General features: G+C 46.2%; 1 protein-coding gene across 3 annotated transcripts in view; it reads left to right on the top strand.

Moving 5' to 3' along the window:
* Positions 1-21,086, top strand: part of TMEM150C (transmembrane protein 150C) — a 36,462-nt gene extending 15,376 nt beyond the window's left edge. For all 3 annotated transcript variants that reach the window (XM_044428764.1, XM_044428765.1, XM_044428766.1), the window contains 7 exons: positions 1,197-1,278; positions 4,064-4,117; positions 7,016-7,048; positions 7,186-7,253; positions 10,952-11,079; positions 14,561-14,738; positions 18,246-21,086. In XM_044428764.1, the coding sequence (XP_044284699.1) occupies positions 1,197-1,278; positions 4,064-4,117; positions 7,016-7,048; positions 7,186-7,253; positions 10,952-11,079; positions 14,561-14,738; positions 18,246-18,454 (752 nt within the window). In that variant the 3' untranslated portion in view covers positions 18,455-21,086. The remainder of the gene's footprint in view (positions 1-1,196; positions 1,279-4,063; positions 4,118-7,015; positions 7,049-7,185; positions 7,254-10,951; positions 11,080-14,560; positions 14,739-18,245) is intronic.
* Positions 21,087-21,949: the final 863 nt, after the last annotated feature.

Genomic DNA, 21,949 nt, shown 5'->3' with positions numbered 1-21,949 from the left:
ACCACTTTACACCATCCCACTCAGATGCCTGTCTAGTTTTTCTTTGAATGTCTCTAGTGGACAGCCCACCACCTTGCCAGGCAGCTGGTTCCACTGTCGTATTGCTCTGACACTGAGGAAGCTTTTCCTGATGTCCAGCCTGAATCTGGGTTGCACCTTGAATTGATTATTCCATGTCCTACACTCTGACATCAGCAAGAAGAGATCTTGACCTATGTATTGCTCTCAAGGAACAAATGGAGAGCAGTAAGTTTGGGGTGCTCTCAAGCTTCCATGGGAACATACCTGGGCTCTGAATTCATTCTCCATCTCTTATATGCCCTTCTCTGGGCATTACACGGGACAGTTTTGGAGACCAGGCAAAATGTTTAAGGAGAGGTGCCAGGCTTATGCACTCATCCACTTGTTAGCATCTAATAACAGCTAATCCAGTTGAACAGATAAGCAGCTCCCTCTCTCTCGTTTTGAGGATTATGAAGTTGAGATGAAGTTTCAGCCTGTGAGGTTTCAGCCCAGAGATGATGCTCTTTCCACAGGTTAAGGTTGGATGAAACGACAAGCAGAGATCCTCACCCCCACCTCCGTGGTGTTTTCAGAAAGGGTTGCTGAGAGCAGCAAGCATGGGGGCACTGAACATGTTTTCAGATTCTTGGGCACCAGGCTCAGTTTTTTGGAGTTTGCAACAAATCTTTAGGATAGGCATGCATTTTCAATTGCAACATTTTCAATTTTAGGCAGAAATGTTTGTTTCTTGGATGCCAGTTTAAAATTCTCAGTGTCTGAGGGTCTGTGATTTTGCCATTTGCAGGTGGGCAGATGTTAGTAGACAGAGGCTTAGATTTGGACAGAGTGGTAGTTGATTGGCTTGGAAGTGGGAGACCTGGGTCCAAATCCGTGATCAGCTGTGGAGCTCATTGGGTGACCTTGGCCCAGTCACTCTTCGCTGAACTTACCTCACAGTCTAAAGAGTCAACTTCATGTATTTCTTTGAGAAAAGCCCAGGACTCAGGTGGGATACATTACAATACATTTGCAAGATAGGAAGAGACCACTGTCAGGTATCTGGTGTATACCGAGAAAGGTGCATTTTCTGCTCCCTGTTTGAGCTTAGAAAAGGCCACTTGTCCTTCACTAATAGATCATTGTCTCTCCCCACTTTTGCTTTGTCTTACTCTTGTTTTCTCTGTTTTTCTCAGGCATGGATGGGAAGAAATGCAGCGTATGGATGTTCTTACCTCTTGTGTTGACACTGTTTACCTCAGCGGGACTGTGGATTGTGTAAGTGAGATTTGGGGTGGGTTTTTTAAAAGGTTTCTGGAAGGAATCATTCGTTTGCTCAAACAATTCAACGTGTACCAACGTATTTCAGGAAGAAATGGCCCTTTGCCAGAGGAACATTATTGTGATCTAAAGCCTTTCTTAAACTTCTCCTTTCTTTTCAGCGGACAGATCTTACCTAAATAAATAGCTAAACCAAATATCTTTAAGCAGAAAAGCAGTATATGCAGTCATACATGCAGGACCTACAGTGAATAGTCTGACCCCTTATAAGTACGAAATGTTGTTTGCTGTTCCTGTCAGTTTGCCATGTTCTGCTCCAGTTACTTGATTCCCTTCCTCCTTCCACCTGGTTTTCTGTTTTTCCTCACAAACACGCATTATTATTCCAGTCATTGAGTGTATTCTGCCATTTTCCCCTTCCACTGTTCCCCCCGCCTTCAGCTTCAGTTTTTCTCTCTCAAGGACTTTGTAGTTTTGTAAATCTTGCAGTCCCGCCCTTGCACAACTTTCTGTTGCCTCCCCCTTGCATGTGTTGCTGTTATTTGAATTGCAGAAGCAATGGCACTCATGCACAAACATGTGAACACATTGACTACATTGAAAAGCCCAAGTCTGTGGAAAAAAACAGATTCCGTGGCCCATATTGTTATATACATGGAGAAAAGCTGCACACCCCACGCTATCTTGCACTGTCGAGGTGGCATTATTTTTTACTTCTTGGAATATTTGTTCCAGTTTGGCCAATCATAGAAACTGGAAATGTATTTGCCAAGCAAGGCTCACATGCCACCGTTGAAATTTTATTGCAACAACCTGGAAATTACAGCTGGCATTCCCCTCAGATTTTCAAGTATTTCATTGCAGCCAGAAGGACTGTAAACTTGAAAGGAAAGGACAGGAAAGAGAAAGCTGTGGTTCTTAGGGAACTGGATACTATTTCTAGTATAAAATCTTACACAGCTTATGTGCTCTTTCAGAAATGTAGGAGAGAGACAGCTCTGAGTATATACAGCTCCTACTCGAGTTTATAAAGAACAATTTTCAACTGCAGCAATATGCCTCTGATGAAGAGCTATTGAACCACTACATCAATAGTTCCTCCACAACTGAGGAGCAGGTACTCCAGATCCAAAAGGATCTGGACAGACTATGGAAGAGGGCAGGAGACAACAGGATGGCGTTCAATGTGGATAAGTGCAAGGTCTTGCACTTGGGGCATAGGAATAGCTGTCATAAGTACAGGTTAGGGGTCAAGTGGCTGGAGAGCAGCACTTGTGAAAGGGACCTCGGGGTGCTGGTTGACTGCAGGTTGAACATGAGTCAGCAGTGTGATGCGGTGGTCAAGAGGGCAAACACCACCCTTGGTTGCATAGCCAGAAATGTGGCTTCTAGATTGAGAGAGGTATTACTGCCACTCTATATGACTCTGGTGTGTCTGCAACTGGAGTATTGTGTTCAGTTTTGGGCCCTTCATTACAGGAAGGATATAGCCAGGTTAGAGTCAGTGCAGCGAAGGGCCACAAGGTTGCTGGCCAGTTTGCAGGGGATGCAATATGGGGCGAGACTGAGGGAACTGGGTCTCTTCAGCCTGGAGAAGAGGAGACTCAGAGGGGATATGTTGGCGACATACAGGTATGTGAGGGGACGTCACACAAAGGTTGGTAGAGACCTGTTCTCCCCTGCAGAGGAGGGCAGGACGTGCTGCAACGGAGCAAAGCTTAGGGAACCAAGGTTCAGTTTGGATGCCAGGAAGCACTTCCTGACAGTCAGGACCCCGAGGGCACGGAATGGGCTTCCGCGAGAGGTCGTTGAGGCCCCATCAGTGAGGGTGTTCAAAGATAGGCTGGACATGCACATGGTGGGCATGTCGTTAGCAGAGCCGGCTGGAACCGGGGGTCAGACTGGATGGCCTGGGAGACCCCTTCTGACTCGCTCTGTTTCTGTGTTTCTATCCTTGGATATTTCAATGTGTAATTATTTTTTGCTGATACAGCTGGATTTTTAACAGACATTCTTCCTTTCTCTGTTCCGTCCCTCTTTGGGAGACACCATGGCCTAGCAGCAGAGGATATGCTTTGCATAGGAAAGACTGGCTGGGGGTGTTAGGAGATGCAGAGCTTTTCTGTACAAGGCTGTTAATCAGCTTTATCCACTCAGGGTCTTGTTGCAGAAAATCTGAACATAAAGAGCCTTTCTGCTATATAGCCTGTAGGTGGCAGTGTGCTTTAGCAACACAGCATACAGCTATAAGGAGGAAACTACCTTTTCTTTCATGCACAGAAATAATACTCTATTTTCCCCACTATTAAAATAAGGAAAAAAGAAACCCAAAGTGAAACTGGAGGGTCATGAAGTCATCTGAAGAACCCATAAGCAATTGTGAGTGAGGAATCAAGAGTACACAATAAATGCCTTGTGAAGAAAAGCTCGTCATCCAACATCTGGAGGACACCAGGTTGGGGAAGGCACCCAAAGGCACCTGGGGCTCTGGCAGCAGGAGGAACAGCCAGGGCTGATTTCTGCTGCATGGCCACAGTATATATCACACCTTCCAGCCCAGCAGGAATCAGGTGACATGAAGAGCCAGAAAGGCTCGGCCTGGTATGGTAGACTGTCTCTGAGCTTGGTCAGAGATGTTCCTAGATAGATTCCCTACTTAGCCGGCTCTTCACCTGTCTGTTCAGCATCCAGCCTGTTCCCAGGTTCCCAGCCAGGACACTTCTCTTCCTCCCCTTCAGAAAATGGTGCTTTTAACACTGTTTTTCTCTTCCTCTTTTGGCAGATATTTTATAGCAGTAGAAGACAGCAAAATTATCCCACTAAATGTGCTAGACAGGTAAAAAGATTTTTAAAGTTCTCTGTTGGTTTATTTTTAAGATCTCTCTTTGTTTATTAGTGTTGAGAGCGCTGCTTCATTGACATTCATGATGAAGCAGAATTAGCTCTCCTCAAGCTGGGATGCAGTATATGGGCTTTTTAAAAAAGTGTGCACATTTTACACACAGACGCTCTCCAGTGTAAATAGCCCTGCACAGGAGCAGTAGTAGGTAGGAAAAGAAAGGAGCCAGGGTTCAGGCCCGCTGGGCGTTCATTTGTGCATGTGTGTCTTCATAGGACCCAGTTTCCTACAGATACTCCTATTTGAAAAATGGAATTTATGGTCTGGGGATAGCAGGGCAGTTGATTTAGGAAAAAGCCTCAGACAGAAAGGTTCTCGGCCAGGGGGCAGCAGGAGGAGAAGAACCTGTGGGCAAAAAGGTAGCTACTCCAGGGGGATCAGATGCCATGGAAATCATCAGTGGTCCTTTCCCCTTTTTTCAGCAAGTGCCCATGGACAACAGGGTGGTGGGGCAGATGGCTTGCCAGCGATGTGGGGCTCTGGGTGAAAGACGCAGGGCTCCAGCACTAGTGGGCCATTGCACACTGCCTCCCCTGGGCCCGATCCACGGGTATCAGCCGGAATTCAGCCTTCGAGACACTCTAGGGTAGTGATGGCGAACCTTTTAGTGACCGAGTGCCCAAACTGCAACTCAAAACCCTACCCTGGTGCACAACCCTAGCCCTAATATATGGCTAAAGTTCCATGGAACAGAGGGCGATTTTGTAAAAGCCTTCCTTGAGTAGCTTTTTCTGCACAGCTCAACATTTCTGCCCATTTTAAGCACATTCCAACCATCAGAATCATGCCAGGACAGCTCGTTATTCTAACCTTAACCCAGTGATGGCAAGCCTTTTAGAGAGCGAGTGCCCAAACTGCAACCCAAAACCCACTTATTTATCGCAAAGTGCCAACACTGCAATAAAATCTGAATACTGAGGTTTTAGTTTAGAAAAAACAACTGACAGTCAGTCTGAGCCAATATATATATATATATCCTTGGCAGCGCACTAACTGGCCATGCGAAAGCTCGCACGAGTCACGGCTAATGAGTCGCGGCTCATGATGTCATCACCTGGCGCTGCTACTCCTTTCTGAGCATGTGCATGGCCCCTATGTGCACTGTTATCTGATGCTCGGCTGCTGGGGCGATGCTGGGGCCACTTGGCTCGCATGCCGACAGAGAGGGCTCTGCGTGCCCAGTCCAGCACGTGTCCCATAGGTTCGCCACCACTGCTCTAGGGTGTTACATTCCAGTGCTGGTTGAGGGCCAGAGGCAGAAGTATTGCATTATATTGCATTATATATTTGAGCATTATATTGCAGCTCAAAGTGACTGTTGCCAGGAAGAGGCCGAGGGCAGCATTTCAGCTTTTCCTACTGGGAAGATGCTGTGCAAGAGCCAGCAATGCAGGAAAAGATTGGCAACTGGGGGGCAGAAAGTGGGGCTGTCTGGGGCATCTGGGATCCCAGGTTAACCTGGTTTGGCTCACAAGCCTGAGACCCCAGGATAAGCCAAACATCAACTCACATGAAGTGACAAACGACATTAGGGAAAAAAATATTGAAAATTATTTTCTGATAGTCTGCCTGCTTTTTCAGTTGGCTAGCAGTATACTGGTTTTTAGGACCTAAAGCAAGGGGTAGGGCATGTTTGAGTGATCTACCTTTTATTTCCTTTCCTTTTTTAAAAAAATCTGCCCTCAATCTGAATATTAAATCGGAGGTTAGGGAGTAGATCAACAGAAGGCCTGCTCTCAAGAAGAGAGATTCGCTGCCATGGAGGTAGGGCTAACCCTCAGTGGGTGGACACCTCTGGGAGGATAGGGTTTGGGGTGGAGACTTGATAAGTATGGGAGCCTCTCTTAAGCCAGGGCACTCTGGGCAGTGTGGATTCCCTGAGGCTCCTGAGCCGGGACCTTTTGGTGATTCATTGTCATGACCATTTCTATATCACCCAATAGACAAAGCACTCTGAGTGGTTCACAAAAAATACAAGCCACAAATGCAATATTGCAATGTTGGTGATGACCTATATAGCCCTTAACGGCTTGGGTCCTGGTTACCTGAAGGAGCGCTTATGTCCATATATGCCCACCCGCCCCTTGAGATCAGCAACAGATGCCCTTCTCTGAGAACCCTCTGTGAAAGACATTAGGAGGGTGAGTACTCGGAGGAGGGCCTTCTCTGCGGCGGCGCCCAATCTATGGAATGCGCTCCCCAGAGAGGTCCTCCTGGCGCCATCGTTATTTGTTTTTCGGCGCCAGGCGAAGACGTTTTTATTCAAATGTTATTTTAATTGTTAATATTATTTATTCATTTTATTCTTTGGTCAGGATGACTTAATTTATATTGTTAATTTATATTGTTTTATTGGATTCTGGTTATTTATGGTTGTGAGCCGCCCCGAGGCTTCGGCGAATGGGGCGGCATAGAAGTCCCACAAATAAATAAATAAATAATCTTATAAAATCTATAATATGCAACATTTAAAAAACAGTTTGAAACAGCTAAAACAGTTATAGCAAGACACTGGGCCTAGTAATAGCAATGGATATAATGCCCCATCATGGGCTATCAAATGCCTGGGAGTGGAGGACCACTTCAACCTTCTGCCAGAACGATGGCAATGTCGGTGCTGGGTGGACCTCGGGGCCGCCACTGAGAAGGCCATCTGCACTGTTAACCGTCCCAGAAGCCGCTGAGAGATCAATGTTTTATTCACCCCCACATTAATACAGATCCCTGGCTTGGTGACATCTAAGGTAAACATAAATTGTCTCAAGTTCTATGACATCAATCACCAGGGCTATAATTCTGACACATGTGTGATTGGTTTCCTTTTATTTCCTCCAGGAAATCGAGTCCTCTAAAGCCACCTTACATAAGGTAATTAATTCACCTTCTACTCATTTTTTTTTTTCTTTGAACAAGGCCCATTCTTACCAATGGACTGTTTGTATTCATTCATTTATCTTTGTTGCAGGCTTAGTAGAGTTACAATGATACGCATTGTATTTTTGAAGTATTGCAGGTGATGCCCCTCCTGCAAGCTGTGTGTTTAGCCAAGTCATGAACATGGCAGCATTTCTAGGTAGGTGTTGCATGAAAAATGTCTGGCTTCTTTTTTGGCTGTTCTGTTTCACATGAGGCATATTCGGACCAATAAATGGTCAGGCTCTGGAGATCCAGTGAATTGCAGCTACCATAGGTTAGTTCTCACTGAAGTGGTAAACTTATGCCTGGGGGTACTGTCAGCTTAAGAAAGTAGGTGGACGTTCCCTTCCCTGATGGATAGCTAATTCATATGAAAAAAGGGAAAAATATCCCTGTTTGCAGAAAATTATAATAGCAAGTAAAAAGGTAGGTTTGACCTCTTTCCCTGACATGCTAATATTCTGTGTGCAGGGGATTGATTGATTGATTGATTGATTGATTGCTATGGAGTAGTTCAGTTTTCTGAATTGCTTATAGATAAGGGTTCATCAGCTCAGTCACAGATTTTAGGGCTAGCATTGGCATCCCTGTGCTGATGCCGGCCCTGAGACTGAGCCTGCCCATCCACTGCAGGTTTGGGGTAACCTACTAGGAACCAACAGGCACCATTTTAAATTTCCCATGATGCCCTGGAGTAGCATTACATCAAGGTATTGTGGGCAAGTTAAGAGAGTGGGCAAATCAGAGCTGTCTGCCAACCACCGCAGACACATGCCTGTTTGGAAGGGAAAATCAGACTGCACCTTCCTGGAAGTCTGCCAAAAGCTGGAGTTGGCAGTGGTAGATTTACTGCTTCAGTGAGAACTAGACCACTCGCTCAACATGTGAAACAGTCAGTGATATATTGTGTATATCTGTAAAATAACCATAGCACCACCATTTTTTTCCAGAAAAATAATTTCTTTATTTTCATGGCACTTTTGCATGTTTCTTCTGCTTTAAAATCTTGCATGTGCGTGAACATTACACAAAAGCACTTGAGGATACAGTAAAGATGTATTGATGAATGTGCCATTCAAAAGTAACTCGTGTATAATCCTTGTCTTGAATTCATGTCACTATTCCCATTTCAGTAGCTAGGAGGAGATGCATTTATGATCTACAAAGCCAGATTGCATCCTCAGGCCCCCTGCAGCCATGTGCGTATCGTTTCCTCAAGTCATCTGGTCCTCAGGGGCTCAAACTGCTGTAGGACAGCTTTCTCCATCCTGGTACCCTCCAGATGTTTTGGGCTTCAGTGCCCATCAAACCTGGCCAGCATTGCTAATAGTTAGGGACACTAGGAACAGTAACCCAGAACATCTGGAGGGTGCTAGGGTTGGGAAAGCGATGCAGCATTGATCAGAGTGGAAGTTCTCTTTGCCCAAAAACTGTACCAGTGATGCAAGTAATATGGTGCCTGGGCTTTGCCCCCAAAACCCCCAGTTCAAGATTGCTGGCATCTGGTAAGGTTCAGACCAGAGTCTGTCAGGTCCGTTATCCTTGGTGAGAATCCCCACAACCAACGGAGATAAGGCACTGTGCCAAATGTTGGTTTACATGTTACCCTCCTACCATTTGGCCAGTCGTGTGGGGAAGCCTTCTCCAACATGGCAGGCCCTCCAGATGTGCTGAACTAAAACCATAGCCTGCTCCAGCCAGAGGAAATTGTAACCAACCCGTCTGGAGGACCCCGGGTTGGGGAAGGCTGGAGGAAGCCTTGTAAGCGTGTTCGCCACATGTGGCTCATCTGTGGTAGTCTCACACATCAGCAGTGCCGATGCTGAAAAAGGAGGCCCACATGACAGAAAAAGCAAAATCTGTATAAGCTCTGAAATCTGTGTGGTTTGTCCATGTGTCTTTAAAAGATCCTTTCATTCCTCTTTGCAAAAAGGGATGCATGGACTGGGGAGAAGAGCCACTGAATTTTAGAAAAAGGTGGTAAGGCAACCGGAGATGAAGCACGTGTGGCAAGAAACCAGCCAGTCCAAGGGGATCAGACGCAAGGAAGAGAATCAGGGCCCCTGCGCCTTTATTTCATGAAGGGCCATAGTGGGGCAGAGGCTTCCCAGGGATTTGGGCTCCATAGGAAGGATTCAGTGCTTCTGCCCTAGTGGGCCAGCCTCATGCACCACCTCTGCTTGGCAGGCAAAAACGTGCACTGGCTTCCTGCAAGGCTGCCATGAGATGGATCTCTGTCGGCATCGGCGCAGATTCTAGGCCACGCATCAGCATCCCTGTGCTAATGCCTGTCCTAAAATTTGATTATTATTCATTGGACCGTCTAAATCCTGATATAGTAAGGAATATACATAGTTCTGTCCCCCTCCCCCAGTCCTTATTAAGTTCTGTTTCAAGGTGATCAAGATTCCGCCTGCCCCCATGCTGGAATGTGCACGTATATAAATACTATGCAAATGAAGCAAATCTGCTCACATTGCAGATTTTGTAGAGGGTATTCTGCTTCTGCAAAGAGGCATGCTGAGTATAGACCCTGTGCTCTCTGTGCTCATTGCTTAACCCCTTTCCTGCTCTCAGCCATCCTGAGATTTCATCTATGAAATTTATTTTTAAGCCTTTTCATTATAGGCCTGTCATTTTAAAATATAAAACAAATGACAATAGCAGCATCTGAAAGTACAAACAATGCCGCAAAACCAAGCCAGTCTCAGTGCACCATTCCATGTAAAGATAATGTATGTGGTACCTCAACTCTGACCCAAAAACCCAGCAACACTGAAGCAGAACTCAGAAAATATAGATAAAGGGGTTCAGATTAACACTGTTATTAAACTTGGCAATATTAACAGCCAGAAATGGGTTTAAAACAAGAAATTAAGGAGATACTTTGTTCTGAGTACAACCCCAAATTCTGTACTTGCCCATGGTAGTCATAAAATACACACAGCCTTGTGAATTCAATAAATGTATTACGTACCTTTAAAATGCCGTAATTAGGGCACAAGGCTGCATGTTCAGACAGAGAAACATCCTGTACTACACTGCATTCCCTAGCCAACCATTAGGCTATAGGATTTTTTCCTGTCTAAACAAACAGGATTGTTCTCATGATTTAAGAGAGTTCAAAGAGTCCATTGGTTCAAATGAAAGCAGCAGCTTCTCCAGACACCAACTTAGCTAAGACAGCTTTGCTTGCCCTGTGGCCGCTACAATGCAAGAAGCGGCAGGACAGGCAAAAATGGCCTAACTGCTGATATCATTGGCTGGTTGGATGGGTTATCTGGATCCTGACAATGTTGGTTTCCCAGCAATGCCTTAGGCTGACCAAGTAAAGTAATATTTATTTGTTTGGTTTATATCCCACTTTTTTCCGTGTGATAAACTCAAAGCAACTTCCATCATTCTCCTCCTGCTGCTCTAAATCTTATCCTCAGAACAACAGCCCTGTGAGGCAGGTTGGACTGAGAGTCTGTGACTGGCCCAAAGTCTCCCACTTGGCTCCATGGCCAAGCGGGGACTGGATCCCACATCACCCAAGTCCCAGTCCCGCACTCTGAACCACTGTGCCTCACTGGCTTGCCCTTTAATAAACCAAGCTGCTCCATGATGGACAGTGCATGCAGCCCTGTCCTGCCTGTCGCTCTCCCCTTGGTGAGTTCAGTCTGCTAGGGAGTCAGCTCACTCAGCCACGAACCACAGAAGTGGAAGTGAGTAGAGGCCCTTGGACTACTCAGGTTCTGCTGCGTCGGGTGCCTTGGCAAACCTGGCGTCTAGACCTTCACGTGCGTTGATAACTGTATGCAGATTCAGAGTGCAAATTGCATGCATGTGCCACCTTTTCTTTCCTCCTTTCAGCACTTGTCGTGGCCGTCCTGCGCTTTATTCAGCTAAAGCCCAAGGTCTTGAACCCCTGGCTCAATGTGAGTGGCTTGGTGGCGTTATGCTTGGCCTCCTTTGGAATGACGTTACTGGGCAACTTCCAGGTATCCGACTCTCCTTCCTTTTCTTCCTCCCTTCTCAGTTAATTAGAGGCCAATTTACATGTACGCAGCCTTATATTAATTCGGATCCCTGAACCCAAGAACTGTTTACTGCTGGGGCCTTGAGATTCTTTTCAGCCCAAAGGCTGAATTCTATCCTGGAGAAACCTCTGGGGGGCTGCGTTCTGCTGAAGTGGGGCTGAAGGGAAAGGTTATGGGGCCAAACGACCAAAATTTTAGATGAAAACTTCTACTGCCAGTAACTAAGCTTTAGGAGAAGAATTTCATCTGTGTAGAATGGGGGAAAGGGTGCAAAGGCCAGGAAATCACCACTGATGGATGGTCAAGGGGGAAGTGGCGCGGTGCATCTTGGGAGGCCTGGATCAGGACCCCAAGTGAGCCAGAACTGGCCTCCAAACCTGAGGTTTTGCACTTGTGGTTTACTCTGCCTGTCAGCAGCAATCTAGGGTCTCAGCAGAAGGCCTTACTCAAGTTCCTTTCAGCAGCAGCTGCCAGGGCTCAGGCCAGGGGCCTTCTGCCTGTAAAGCCAATGCTGCTCTGCAAAGCCAGGGCCCATGAAGTCTAAAAATGCATGTATTTATTAATAGCTTGAAGGGGGTAACCCTATTCATACTGACCCAGAAAACAGGCCTACAACTTTCAGCATGACTACTCAGTGCATTCTGGGAGTTGTAGGCCTTTTGTTTTGTTTAAATGTGCATAGGATTGTGGTCAGGGCATTTTTATGTGAAATATTCATAGTGATATGTAAAAGTATAAAAGCAGTCCTCAACACAGCAGACATTGTGGGTGTGTTCCCATGTGTATCCTATTGCAAGTATTGTCCCCGAACAAGGATTTTTTGCTGGGTTTGCCCAAATGCTCTCTTTGGCTGTGCGCAAGCTTCCTGATTAGGCACGGGATAGTATTAGGCACAGAATTCTGCACCTTCCTTGAATTAAAAAAAAGTTGCTAGCCCTTAAGTCTGCAAAGTTTGGGTTCAGCAGTTTCTGGAGACTCAGCAGCTACAGCTGGAACTAAACTTCAGCGTGATTACCTGCAGTTCAAATTGGATAATGGGTGTCTTGCACTTTCTTGTGAGGGGACAGATAAAGAATGCATACAAAGATGTAGATGTCTGCTTTTCCTGGTACAGAACTGTGGGCGGAAATGTATACCACTCTTTTTTTATATCCAGGGTCTCCCACTTTTGGGGAGGTTCATTTGGACTTAGTGCTGTGTGTGTGGCCCCAAAATGGCTACTATGGGGTGAGTCACAAAACACCAAGAACGCTTCCTGCTCTTTCTTACCGTGTTCCCTTGCACAGAGACAAAACAGAAAGAGACAAAACACACACACAGGAAAACACACACAGAGCTCCCCACACCTGCCTATGTAAGATAGTGAAGGGATGTCTCTGCTCACCTGCAACAGGTAGGTGGGGGGAGCTGTACCCCAAAAAAGAGCTGGGGATGGGAAGTGCTACCCCCACACAAATGACCCTCTTGCCCCAGGGGTTCTCGGGTGAGCTGACTGACTGCTCCCACCAGCAAACCTTGGAGGTGCAGTAATTACCTTCCCTCCATCCCTGCCTACAGTTTGGCAAACTGCTCTTGAAACATGCCCAGTTTTCTTAAGCTCTCTGCCCTGCAGCTGGTGGGAGGAGGACAAGATCCACTGAGCATGTGCAGCGGGCAGCACCGTGCGCTGGATTGTGTTCAAGGAGCCCTCGGGTCCTGCACAGACGCTATTGGTGCCTGCATGGGCCAAAATCTGCCTATCCCCATGTCATAAAAGCCCAGCTTAGATGCTGTTCGTCATGGATCCCTGGCGCTCTCCTTAAAAGGGAATGGGCAACTTCAATGCAAGAGCTGTAAAATTATGAGAGAACAGCTATCTGTGCTGAGGTATGTGGGACTCATTGGAAACTTTCCATTCCTAGCAGTTATGGTTTGAAGCTAATTTCTATGTAGAAATTTTTACACAGAAATTATTTCAATGTAATATTTCTCAGTAGATTGGTGTGGGGTGGGCAAATGGAGGCCCATCACAGTCTTGGGCTTGCCAACCCCAGCAACCTGTTCTTGTCCACCAGGGCAGGATGTGAGGGCAGAAGAACCCTGAGGGTCTATTCGAACCGGCTCAGAAGGAGAGGAAGTTTATCAACCTCCTCCTCTGCCCAGGCATGTAAGAGCCACCAGCCACCGAGCCTGGCATTCAGGAGAGGGTGAGGAGAAAGTTGGTTGAAAGGGGAAGGCCAGGTTCTCAGCCCCTTGTAGTTTTCTCCACTGTATGCCAAGTTCGGCAGTGGGGTCCACACATTCCTTCACAAGACAGGATCCAAGTGTGTGTGTTTGAGGTGGGCGCATTGAGCACAGTCATGCCACCACAAGCCTTAACTGTACATAGGTTTGTTGTGTGCACAACAAATGCTATAATTTCCATGGTATTTAATCACATGCCTTACTTTAATGCAATACCTGGGGTCCCTACCTTGGATAATGCCCATAAGGAGGGTGCTGTTGCACATATGGCCGCTAGGTGAACAGAATGGTGGCCTAGACGGACCTTTGGCTTGCTTCAGCATGGCTTCTTTTCTGTTGTTGTCATGATCAGGGGCTAGATCCAGGATCTGCCTTGTGGGAACAGAAGGGCTCCACTCACAGAGGGAGTTGTGAGCTAGGTTCCCTTCCTTTGCACATTCAAAGCCACAAACCTGTCTTGCAAAACGTTCTTTATTCTTCTAGTAAAACACCTGGGAAGAATCTATGTGTGGAGTGGTTTGTTGAACCCAATTTAGTATTTACTTCTAGGAACGGTCCTCTTGAGTCTATTTGGGCCCCTTCCTTTGGGAGAGGCCTTTTAGAAATTTGCATGGCTCCTCTCTGCATGCTCATCCTTTAATTGGGCTGTCATCCTCTGCTGACGTTGCATCAAGGGGATGAGAACCAAACCTACCTCGTCTGTCTCTGAAAAACTCCTCTGCTCCAAGCCCGTTCTCAGTAACTGTATATCTTGGATATTCTCAGAGGCTGCCTGAGCACGTGGTGAGTCTGGTGTTGAGTTACATGCCTCCTGTTCTCTCATCTCAACATCTGGAATTGGCCCACATTCTGAGTCCACCTCCTGCTTCTCTGAGTCCCAGTCAAGAGGCCTTGGAAATGTGCACCATGAGCAGCTGTTTTTCTCACTCCCAACAAAGAGCATCTGTGCCCATTTTTCAGGGTTTCTCCTTTCACCCTGCACCTTAGCTCATCCCATTCAGTCAAGTCCCCCAACCCTCTGTGTAGCATTTCCAAGAAAATGGCGGGGCAGCCATGTTGATGGAGGCAAGAGTCTGTTTCTGCTGACGTAGTTGCTTCAATGTGGATCCAGTCCCCAGCATGCTCTGAGCAACACAATTATCAAGAGCTTTGGGGGAAATGTTTTTTCCCCCCTCCTTGGTTGTATTGAGGAAGGTCACCGGATCTGTTTCTTTTGTAGCTTACCAATGATGAAGAAATCCATAATGTTGGCACCTCTCTGACCTTTGGTTTTGGCACCCTGGCCTGCTGGATCCAGTCTGCATTAACACTTAAAATAAACTTGAAGAATGAAGGAAGAAAAGCAGGGATTCCACGTGTTGTGCTGTCAGCAGTGATAACCCTCTGCGTAGTCCTTTGTATCCTTAAGCCTACACATTCCCCACAAATACAACTCTCCAATTTCAAAGGCAGAAATTTTGCAGTTCACAAAACTATTTGGATGAAAATATAATTGTTACTGAAGTGAGTGTGCCGGCCAATGTGCTGTGAACCAACATCTTAAACTTAGGAGTTTGAGTGTCTGAAGGTTGGCAAACACTGCAGGTTAGATTAGCCGCATGGACGAGAGCTTGCAGATCTAGATACCAAGTGTGTAGGCAAAGCAGAAAAATCACTCAAATAAGTATTTCTGAAACAAATTTAATGCTGACATTTGGTACTCAAAGCATTGCATTTGATTTGCAGTGTAACCTTATACATTCCTCAGGCAATAACTCCACCATATTAAATCCATTTATCTATAAGTCCCATTGAAATGAATGGGATTACTTTTGAGTAGACATGTATAGGCTTGCACTGTTCTGCAATCTTATACCTGCTTACCTGGGAGTAAGTCCCATTGAACTCAGTGGGGCTTACTTTTGAGTAAGCTGTATGAAGCACTGAGATGCTTTAGTACAAGTTCTATTTTCTGTAGCTACACTTTGCCTATATTTATTTATTTTATTTATTCAGTAGGTTTATATCCCACCTTTTTCTTTAGGAAAGAGCTCAAGGCATCTTACATAATTCTTCTGTCACTTATCCTCACAGCAACAACCCTGTGAGGCAGGTTGGGCTGAGAGTCTGTGACTGGCCCTGTCACCCACTTGGCTCCATGGCCAAATGGGGACTAGAACCCCGATCTCCTGAGTCCCAGACCCGCACTCTTAACCACTATACCACGCTGGCTCTCTACAGAATTTGTGATGCTGCAAGCCAATGCATTATGCCTCCAGATAGGTATTGTGGTCGACTAGGGGCTTGGGGACTACATGTGTAACCATTTTGGAGTGGGGAGCAGCATCATGGTTCCTGATGTCCCCTCAACCTCCTTACATTGATATGGATCTTGTGAACAGAGCATACGCTTGTCTGCTTTCTTCGCAAAGCGTAATCAAGGCATGCATGTGCTGTGGGAGGAGCAGTGGGCTCAGTCCTGCTCCAGTTCCTGTGTGCACAAGCCTATAATTTCCACAGTATTTATTGATGTGCATTATTCTGAAAGCAAAATCTGGGTTGCCTGTGTACAATATACACTTTCCTTGGTGCAGTGCATGAAGCTTCTGAACATAACACAGCAGGAACAAAGCCAGATAATTATTTTTACTTGAGGTTGGGTAATCTGCATAAAAATGAGGCAGTTAGGACAGATGGGCCTCGTGTGCTTGTACGGCATTTATTTTCTTTTCAGATGTCTTGCCTGGAAATTTGCCAGGCTTAGCCCTTTCACATGCTTTTCTTCCATAATGCAGTTCTCAAAAGAGGCATGCCTGGCACAAGGTGAGATCCTAATAAAATAGCAGGAACATGTTCAGTCTGGTGAAAAGCATCATTTGAAACGTCCCTGCACAAGCATTGCGAACCTCTGGAGAACTGTTATTAGATCTTACGCCTGCATAGTGTTGGCTCAGATCAAACTAAATGCTAGCCCACTTTTCTGGATAGCAAGAGTCTATAAAGAAAGTGTCTAGTTTAATATCAAATACAACTAATGAAAGAGGAAAGAGAACACCCCCCCCCCCCCCCCGCAAATGTGGCCTGCTTTCAGCTACTTTTACCAAGCCCTGCCTTCCCCAACCTGTGGCCCCCAGATGTTTTGGATCACAAATCTCAACATCCCTAGCCCCTGCCTGTACTGGTTGGGTCTGATGGGAGACACAGTTGAAAACCCCTGGAGAGCACAGGATTGTGGGAGGCTGCCTTTGCCATTTTTGGGTACTGAAAGTGAGCTGGCCTGCTGGGCTAAAACAACTCAAAGCATCCCAGAATGCTGTGAGAAGGCATTCCCCCTCTCTTTGTGCTTTGTTTGGGATTACTAGTTGTTTCCTGGATTATGGCTAAGCAGGCCAGGTTTTGGACTATCAGACATCTAATTTGCACCTTACATGGGTTTGCAGAAGCCCACGTTCCTGTAGATGAATGGGCAACTTCTAGTCCTCCAAATGTTTTGGCCCACTTCTCCCATGTTCCCCTACTACTGCTGTGCTCACTAGAACTGCTATGCTCACTAGAATTGTAGTCCTTAACATCTGGAGGGCCACAAGTTTCCCACCTCTGTTTTAGGACAGCCTTCTACGACCTGATACCCTCCAATTGTTTGGACTTCAGCTCCCAGTGGTCAGTTTCTGACATGCTGACTTGGGCTGATGGGAGTTGAAGTCTGAAACATCTGGAAGTTGGGGCAAGGTGGTTCTAGAATAACAAATTGCAACATTTCAAACAGGACCGCCATACCTTTTAAGATTTTGCGTGGGACGGTACAAATTGGTGACCTGCAACAGCAGAGGGTTAGACCTGATGGGAGTTGCAGATTGAACATGGGGAGGTCCATCGTTGCCCCAGAATTTCCTATAGCTTAGGAAAGTGGAGAGTAAGAAAATCTTTTTTCTTCTTGCTCCAGTTTTAGGGACATGATGCAGCTCAGTGGGGCAGAACATGCTTTGCATGTAAAGGCAAACGTTCCCCTGCACATGCATGTTCATTGTGTCTGACCCTGGGGCCAGTGCTCACCTCCGTTTGTAAGCCGAAGAGCCAGCATTGTCCGAAGACACTTCCGTGGTCACGTGGCCGGCATGACTAAACTCTGAGGCACATGGAATGCTGTTTCCTTTCCCACTGAAGTGGTACCTATTTATCTATTTATATTTGCACGTTTCTGAATTGCTAGGTAGGCAAGCGCTGGGAGAAAGCCGTGGGCGCTCATCACCCCCTTTCGTGGATTCGAACTGCTGACCTTCTGATCAACAGTCCAGGGGCTCAGTGGTTTAACCTGCTGTGCCGCCCACATCCCTGTTTTGCATGTAGAAAATCCTAAATTCATGCCCAAGAAGCAGGGATGGGACGTGGTACAGCCACTACCTGTCAGAGTGGGTAGACCCTTGATTTATCTCGTCCACGAGCAATTCTGGGTGAGTAGTGTCAAGCTTGGTAGGAGTTCAGAAAAAGCACAGTATGTAGTGAGAGCTAGTGCAGGGATAAGCCTTCTGGAAATTTAGCTTGAATATAAGCTATCAGATATAGTTTCTAGTCCTCATGGGCAATGTCTGCTGAAATTTCAGAAGCCAGAGAATATTTGAAGTAGGTGGGGTTAGGACTTCCAATAAACTTGCTCCTCCCAGAAATAGCAGAGCTGGAATACATTCTGCACAGTGGCAAAAGCTGGCAGAATGAACAATGCAAAATAAACCATAATTTGAACAGATGGAAGAATTCCGATTTTCAAGGCACAGAATTTGGATTGCTGAATGTAGAATTAAATTTTGTTTCAGCACAGAATTCACCTGGCCCTGACTACAAAGCAGCTTCATCACCTCTTCCTTGCATTGCTCTGTGTGCTTCTGCCCCCCTCCCCGCCCAGTGTATTTTCCTTAACAGCGCGTCAGATTTCATCTTGATGGCCCAGACGTTTCACATGCATGCCGCAAGGATACAGTGGGGCATGGTGATGTGCTTCCTCTGCTACTTTGGCTCCTTCGCGGTGGAGTTCAGACATTACCGCTTTGAGATCATTTGCTCCGAGTACCAGGAGAATTTCCTTAGCTTTTCAGAAAGCCTCTCTGAAGCCTCCGAGTACCAGACGGATCAGGTTTAATCCAGCCTGCCCCTTTCTGTTGTCAGTGTTGGGTGCCTGCAGTCTCATGACTGGCACCATTTCCCACTTAAAAAAAAAAAACCCAATACTTGTCCATTTTCCACACCTAATCACAGGCAAGGTACCAAAAGGGTCTCCTGAGGACAGAAGATGCAGCAAGAGATGCGGCGCTCCATGCCTCCTTGCCCTGCTTCTCTCTTGCTGTCTCTTACAACACAGTTCCTGTCCTTGGGCTGTGCATCTCCTCCCCACACACCTCTTGCCGTTTGCGGGCAGAAGTGGGGGATATTACATCATTCCCACGGTGCACAGCACTTTACAAGGAAAAGTGGCAAAGAGACATGGAGCAGTTGTAGGTTTCATACGCTCATTTCCGCTCTGAAGGTGGCTGTGAAAGTGGATGGAAGCAGTCTTGTAAATTCCTCAGTGAGTCCATCATGAATTTTAGTGCGAGATCACACTGACACCTCTTGCTCTGCACGTCAGCTTCTTGCACTCCTAGGTGCCGACTTGGGATTGGCCCTAAAAAGGAGGATGCTCTTTCCCTGCAGGGCAGCAGCTTGATTGCACCGTCCATGTTGGCCCTTAGTAGTTCTAGAATGTCTGCAATGCCTCTGCAAGTCGGCCTTTAAATCCGCTGCTGAACTGGGAGACTTGGAAAGAGCACCTCTCTCCGTCCTGTTCTGTAGCCCATGGCAGCAAGTAAGTCTGCCGCATACCCCCCACCTGGCAGGAGGGCTCTGACACACGGACCCGGTGTGTGGGGAGGGGGGGCAGGGAAGGCGCTCTTGACTCAGCTGTTGATTTAATTAGGAACTGGGGCCTGTGAATCTCTCCAGATGATTTGGCCTGCGACTCTCCTCTCCACCATAGCTGGCTGTGGGTGATAGGAGTTGTAGACCCAAGCATCTGGAAGGACAAAAGTTGCCCACTCTTGTTCGAAGGAAAATCCCCCAGTTGCCGTCCGCTCAGCCTTGTTGCATTTTTGTCCCCGTTTTCTGCATGCCAGGCAGCTTTTAAAACCCAAGGACCCCAGTGCAGAGGGAGGGGACCCGACAGCTGGCAGCTCTCGAGTCAGCACAGGCCACTAGGGCGAGAGGCAGGTGGAACCTTCGCCTTCCTCCTTAAACTCAGGTTTAGAACGGTCAGCTTTTTTTTTCCTGTTGGAACGCCTGTCCTTTTACAAGCTGCCTGTCATGGTACTGCTGGCATGGAGGGATGGGGCAAATTCCCTGCAGCTCATCTACATGTCAGGCAGCTCATAATGTCCGACTAGTTTCAGTGAGACATTGGCAACTCAATGCAGAAAGACAGGGCTCCTGCACCTTTCATGAGTGGGCAGAAAAGAGAGTTTCATTAGGTCCACGCAACTGTTAACTGTGCAGGAACCTATTGCATGGCTACAGTTATTAGCAACAGCATTCAGAAAACACCCGGTGCCTAATTTCAAAGAAAGGAAGCTGCTTTAGCCCTTCCGATTCCTGCATTCCAGATAGATTGGTCCACAGCTGGTCATTGCTGGGCAGGCTTGTTGGTTGAGAAAATGGAAAGACAGGCTTGTTCTCCTGCCTTGAACATGGTGGGCAGAAAGCAGCAGATGAAATTTTTCATGGCATGAAGCATAGACACTGCTGTGCCTGCATTTCACTTGGTTGCTCAAGGCATAGCTACAGGGGCAAGTTGGAAAGCTGGACCCCCAAGACAGGGGTTTGGTAACTCCCAGCTGTGGGCAGAAGTCTTTGGAACAGAAATGTTCACAGTACAATTCTATGCATCCTTGAGAATAAGCTCCATTAAACACAGGATTTTCTTCTGAATAGACACACACAGCATAGGAATGGCACTGTCATAAGTCTTTCTTTCTCCCTTTTAAGATCAATGTATCCTGTCCAAAAAAGTTCAAGAACCTAGAGAAATAGTTACAGGTGGAAATGAGAAAGCACCATTGATAGAAAGTTTTATCACTGTTGTGTGTGGTCAAACTCTGACTTGCGGAGTTTCTACTTAGCTTTTTTCTCTTGTTGCTGATGGCCGCAGAGTTTGGCTAAGAGCTTCACATTTAACTATTGGGAACAGGGAGGCTTGGCATCGTAACATGCTTGCTTTGGGCTAGTTTGTCATCCGAGTTGGAGTATGTGACATTGGACTTTAAAAAGGCAAACTTTAAATTGTATAGTCCAGAAGTCTCACTTGATAGAGGTAGGTATGGGGGGCTGTGGGAGGTTAAAGCTGAGCCCAGGCTTAAATGTGCTTTATGCATAGCTGTGGAGAGCATGGGAGCAATGTACAGATACCGAGACGCACACACAAGACATATAGCTAAAATAGGGTTCTGTTCAAATGTGATTTACTGTAAATAGTTCACTGTGATTTTTTTTAAATGAATGTTTATGTTGTATCATTTTATATTTTGAAATTTTATTGGGAGAGAAATCAAACAGTTTGTGAACGATTTTTCTTCTCTTTCCTCCTGCCCCTCACCTGATATGCAACCCAAGCTGAAATTCAAGCTTTTTGGTGTATATTGTACATTTCTTAAAAGTATTTCTTATGGCACATTTCAGTACAGCTGCGTAATGATTAATAATTGTACACTGAAACATGAACACTAAATAAATTTCTTTTATGGAGAGCATGAGTATTATTTCACAAGTACACACATGCACACACAGGGTGCATGAAGCAGGAAAACGTGAATGCCAGGAAGGCCGCATCTTTCCAGAGGTTCAGCACTCGTTGTGCTAATCACGCCTGTCACCTGGAACAGGCCTGTGGAAGTCCAGAAGTTCAGACTGAAAGGCCTGGGTATCCATAGTTACTCTTCAGGCCAGAAGTTTTCCATCTTGATCTCCTTCATTGGCACATTTGAAAAGTTTACCAGAATTTGAATTTGCGTTGCCATCAACTCACTGCCCAAGTAGTGACATTTCATGGGCACTTGTCAGACAATAAAATTAGGCCTTTATTTACCACAAATGCACACACTGCACGGGCAATGACTGAAACTGGAGCCTGCTGAGACAGCATCCCCTTGCTTCCAAGGGCATCACGAGTACAAAATCATACAGATGCTAAGGAAATACAGATGCTAAGGAAATCTATAATACAGAAGCAATTTCTACAACCACTGAAAACTAAAATTTGATCACTAAGTTACGAGATGTCAGATTTGGGGGAGAAATTCAGAGATGCTTCTAAGTGGTGAGAGCATTTCAGCGATGGAGCCAAATATGTTTCTGTATCTGGAATGGGCTGAAGGTCTTCAAGTGGAGACTGTTCAACTAGAAATGCTTTAAGTCTGCATTTCCTCTTCTGAGTAGACAGATTGGGCTATATAGCCTTAAAGACCCCATCCAGCTCTTATAATCTGACACGTCTTCCCCACCAACTTAAACCAGCTTACAGGTTTTGTGAAGCCTCTAGCTCAGCCTTCCCGTGCTTGGTTTCACTTGTTAATTTCTAGCTCATTTCCCCCACTTAGCAGCAAAGTATCAA

This window comes from Varanus komodoensis, unplaced genomic scaffold (assembly GCF_004798865.1).
Source record: "Varanus komodoensis strain SLA01 unplaced genomic scaffold, ASM479886v1 scaffold2, whole genome shotgun sequence".
NCBI classification, from domain to species: Eukaryota; Metazoa; Chordata; class Lepidosauria; order Squamata; family Varanidae; genus Varanus; species Varanus komodoensis.
This window is presented reverse-complemented; position numbering and strand designations above follow the sequence as displayed.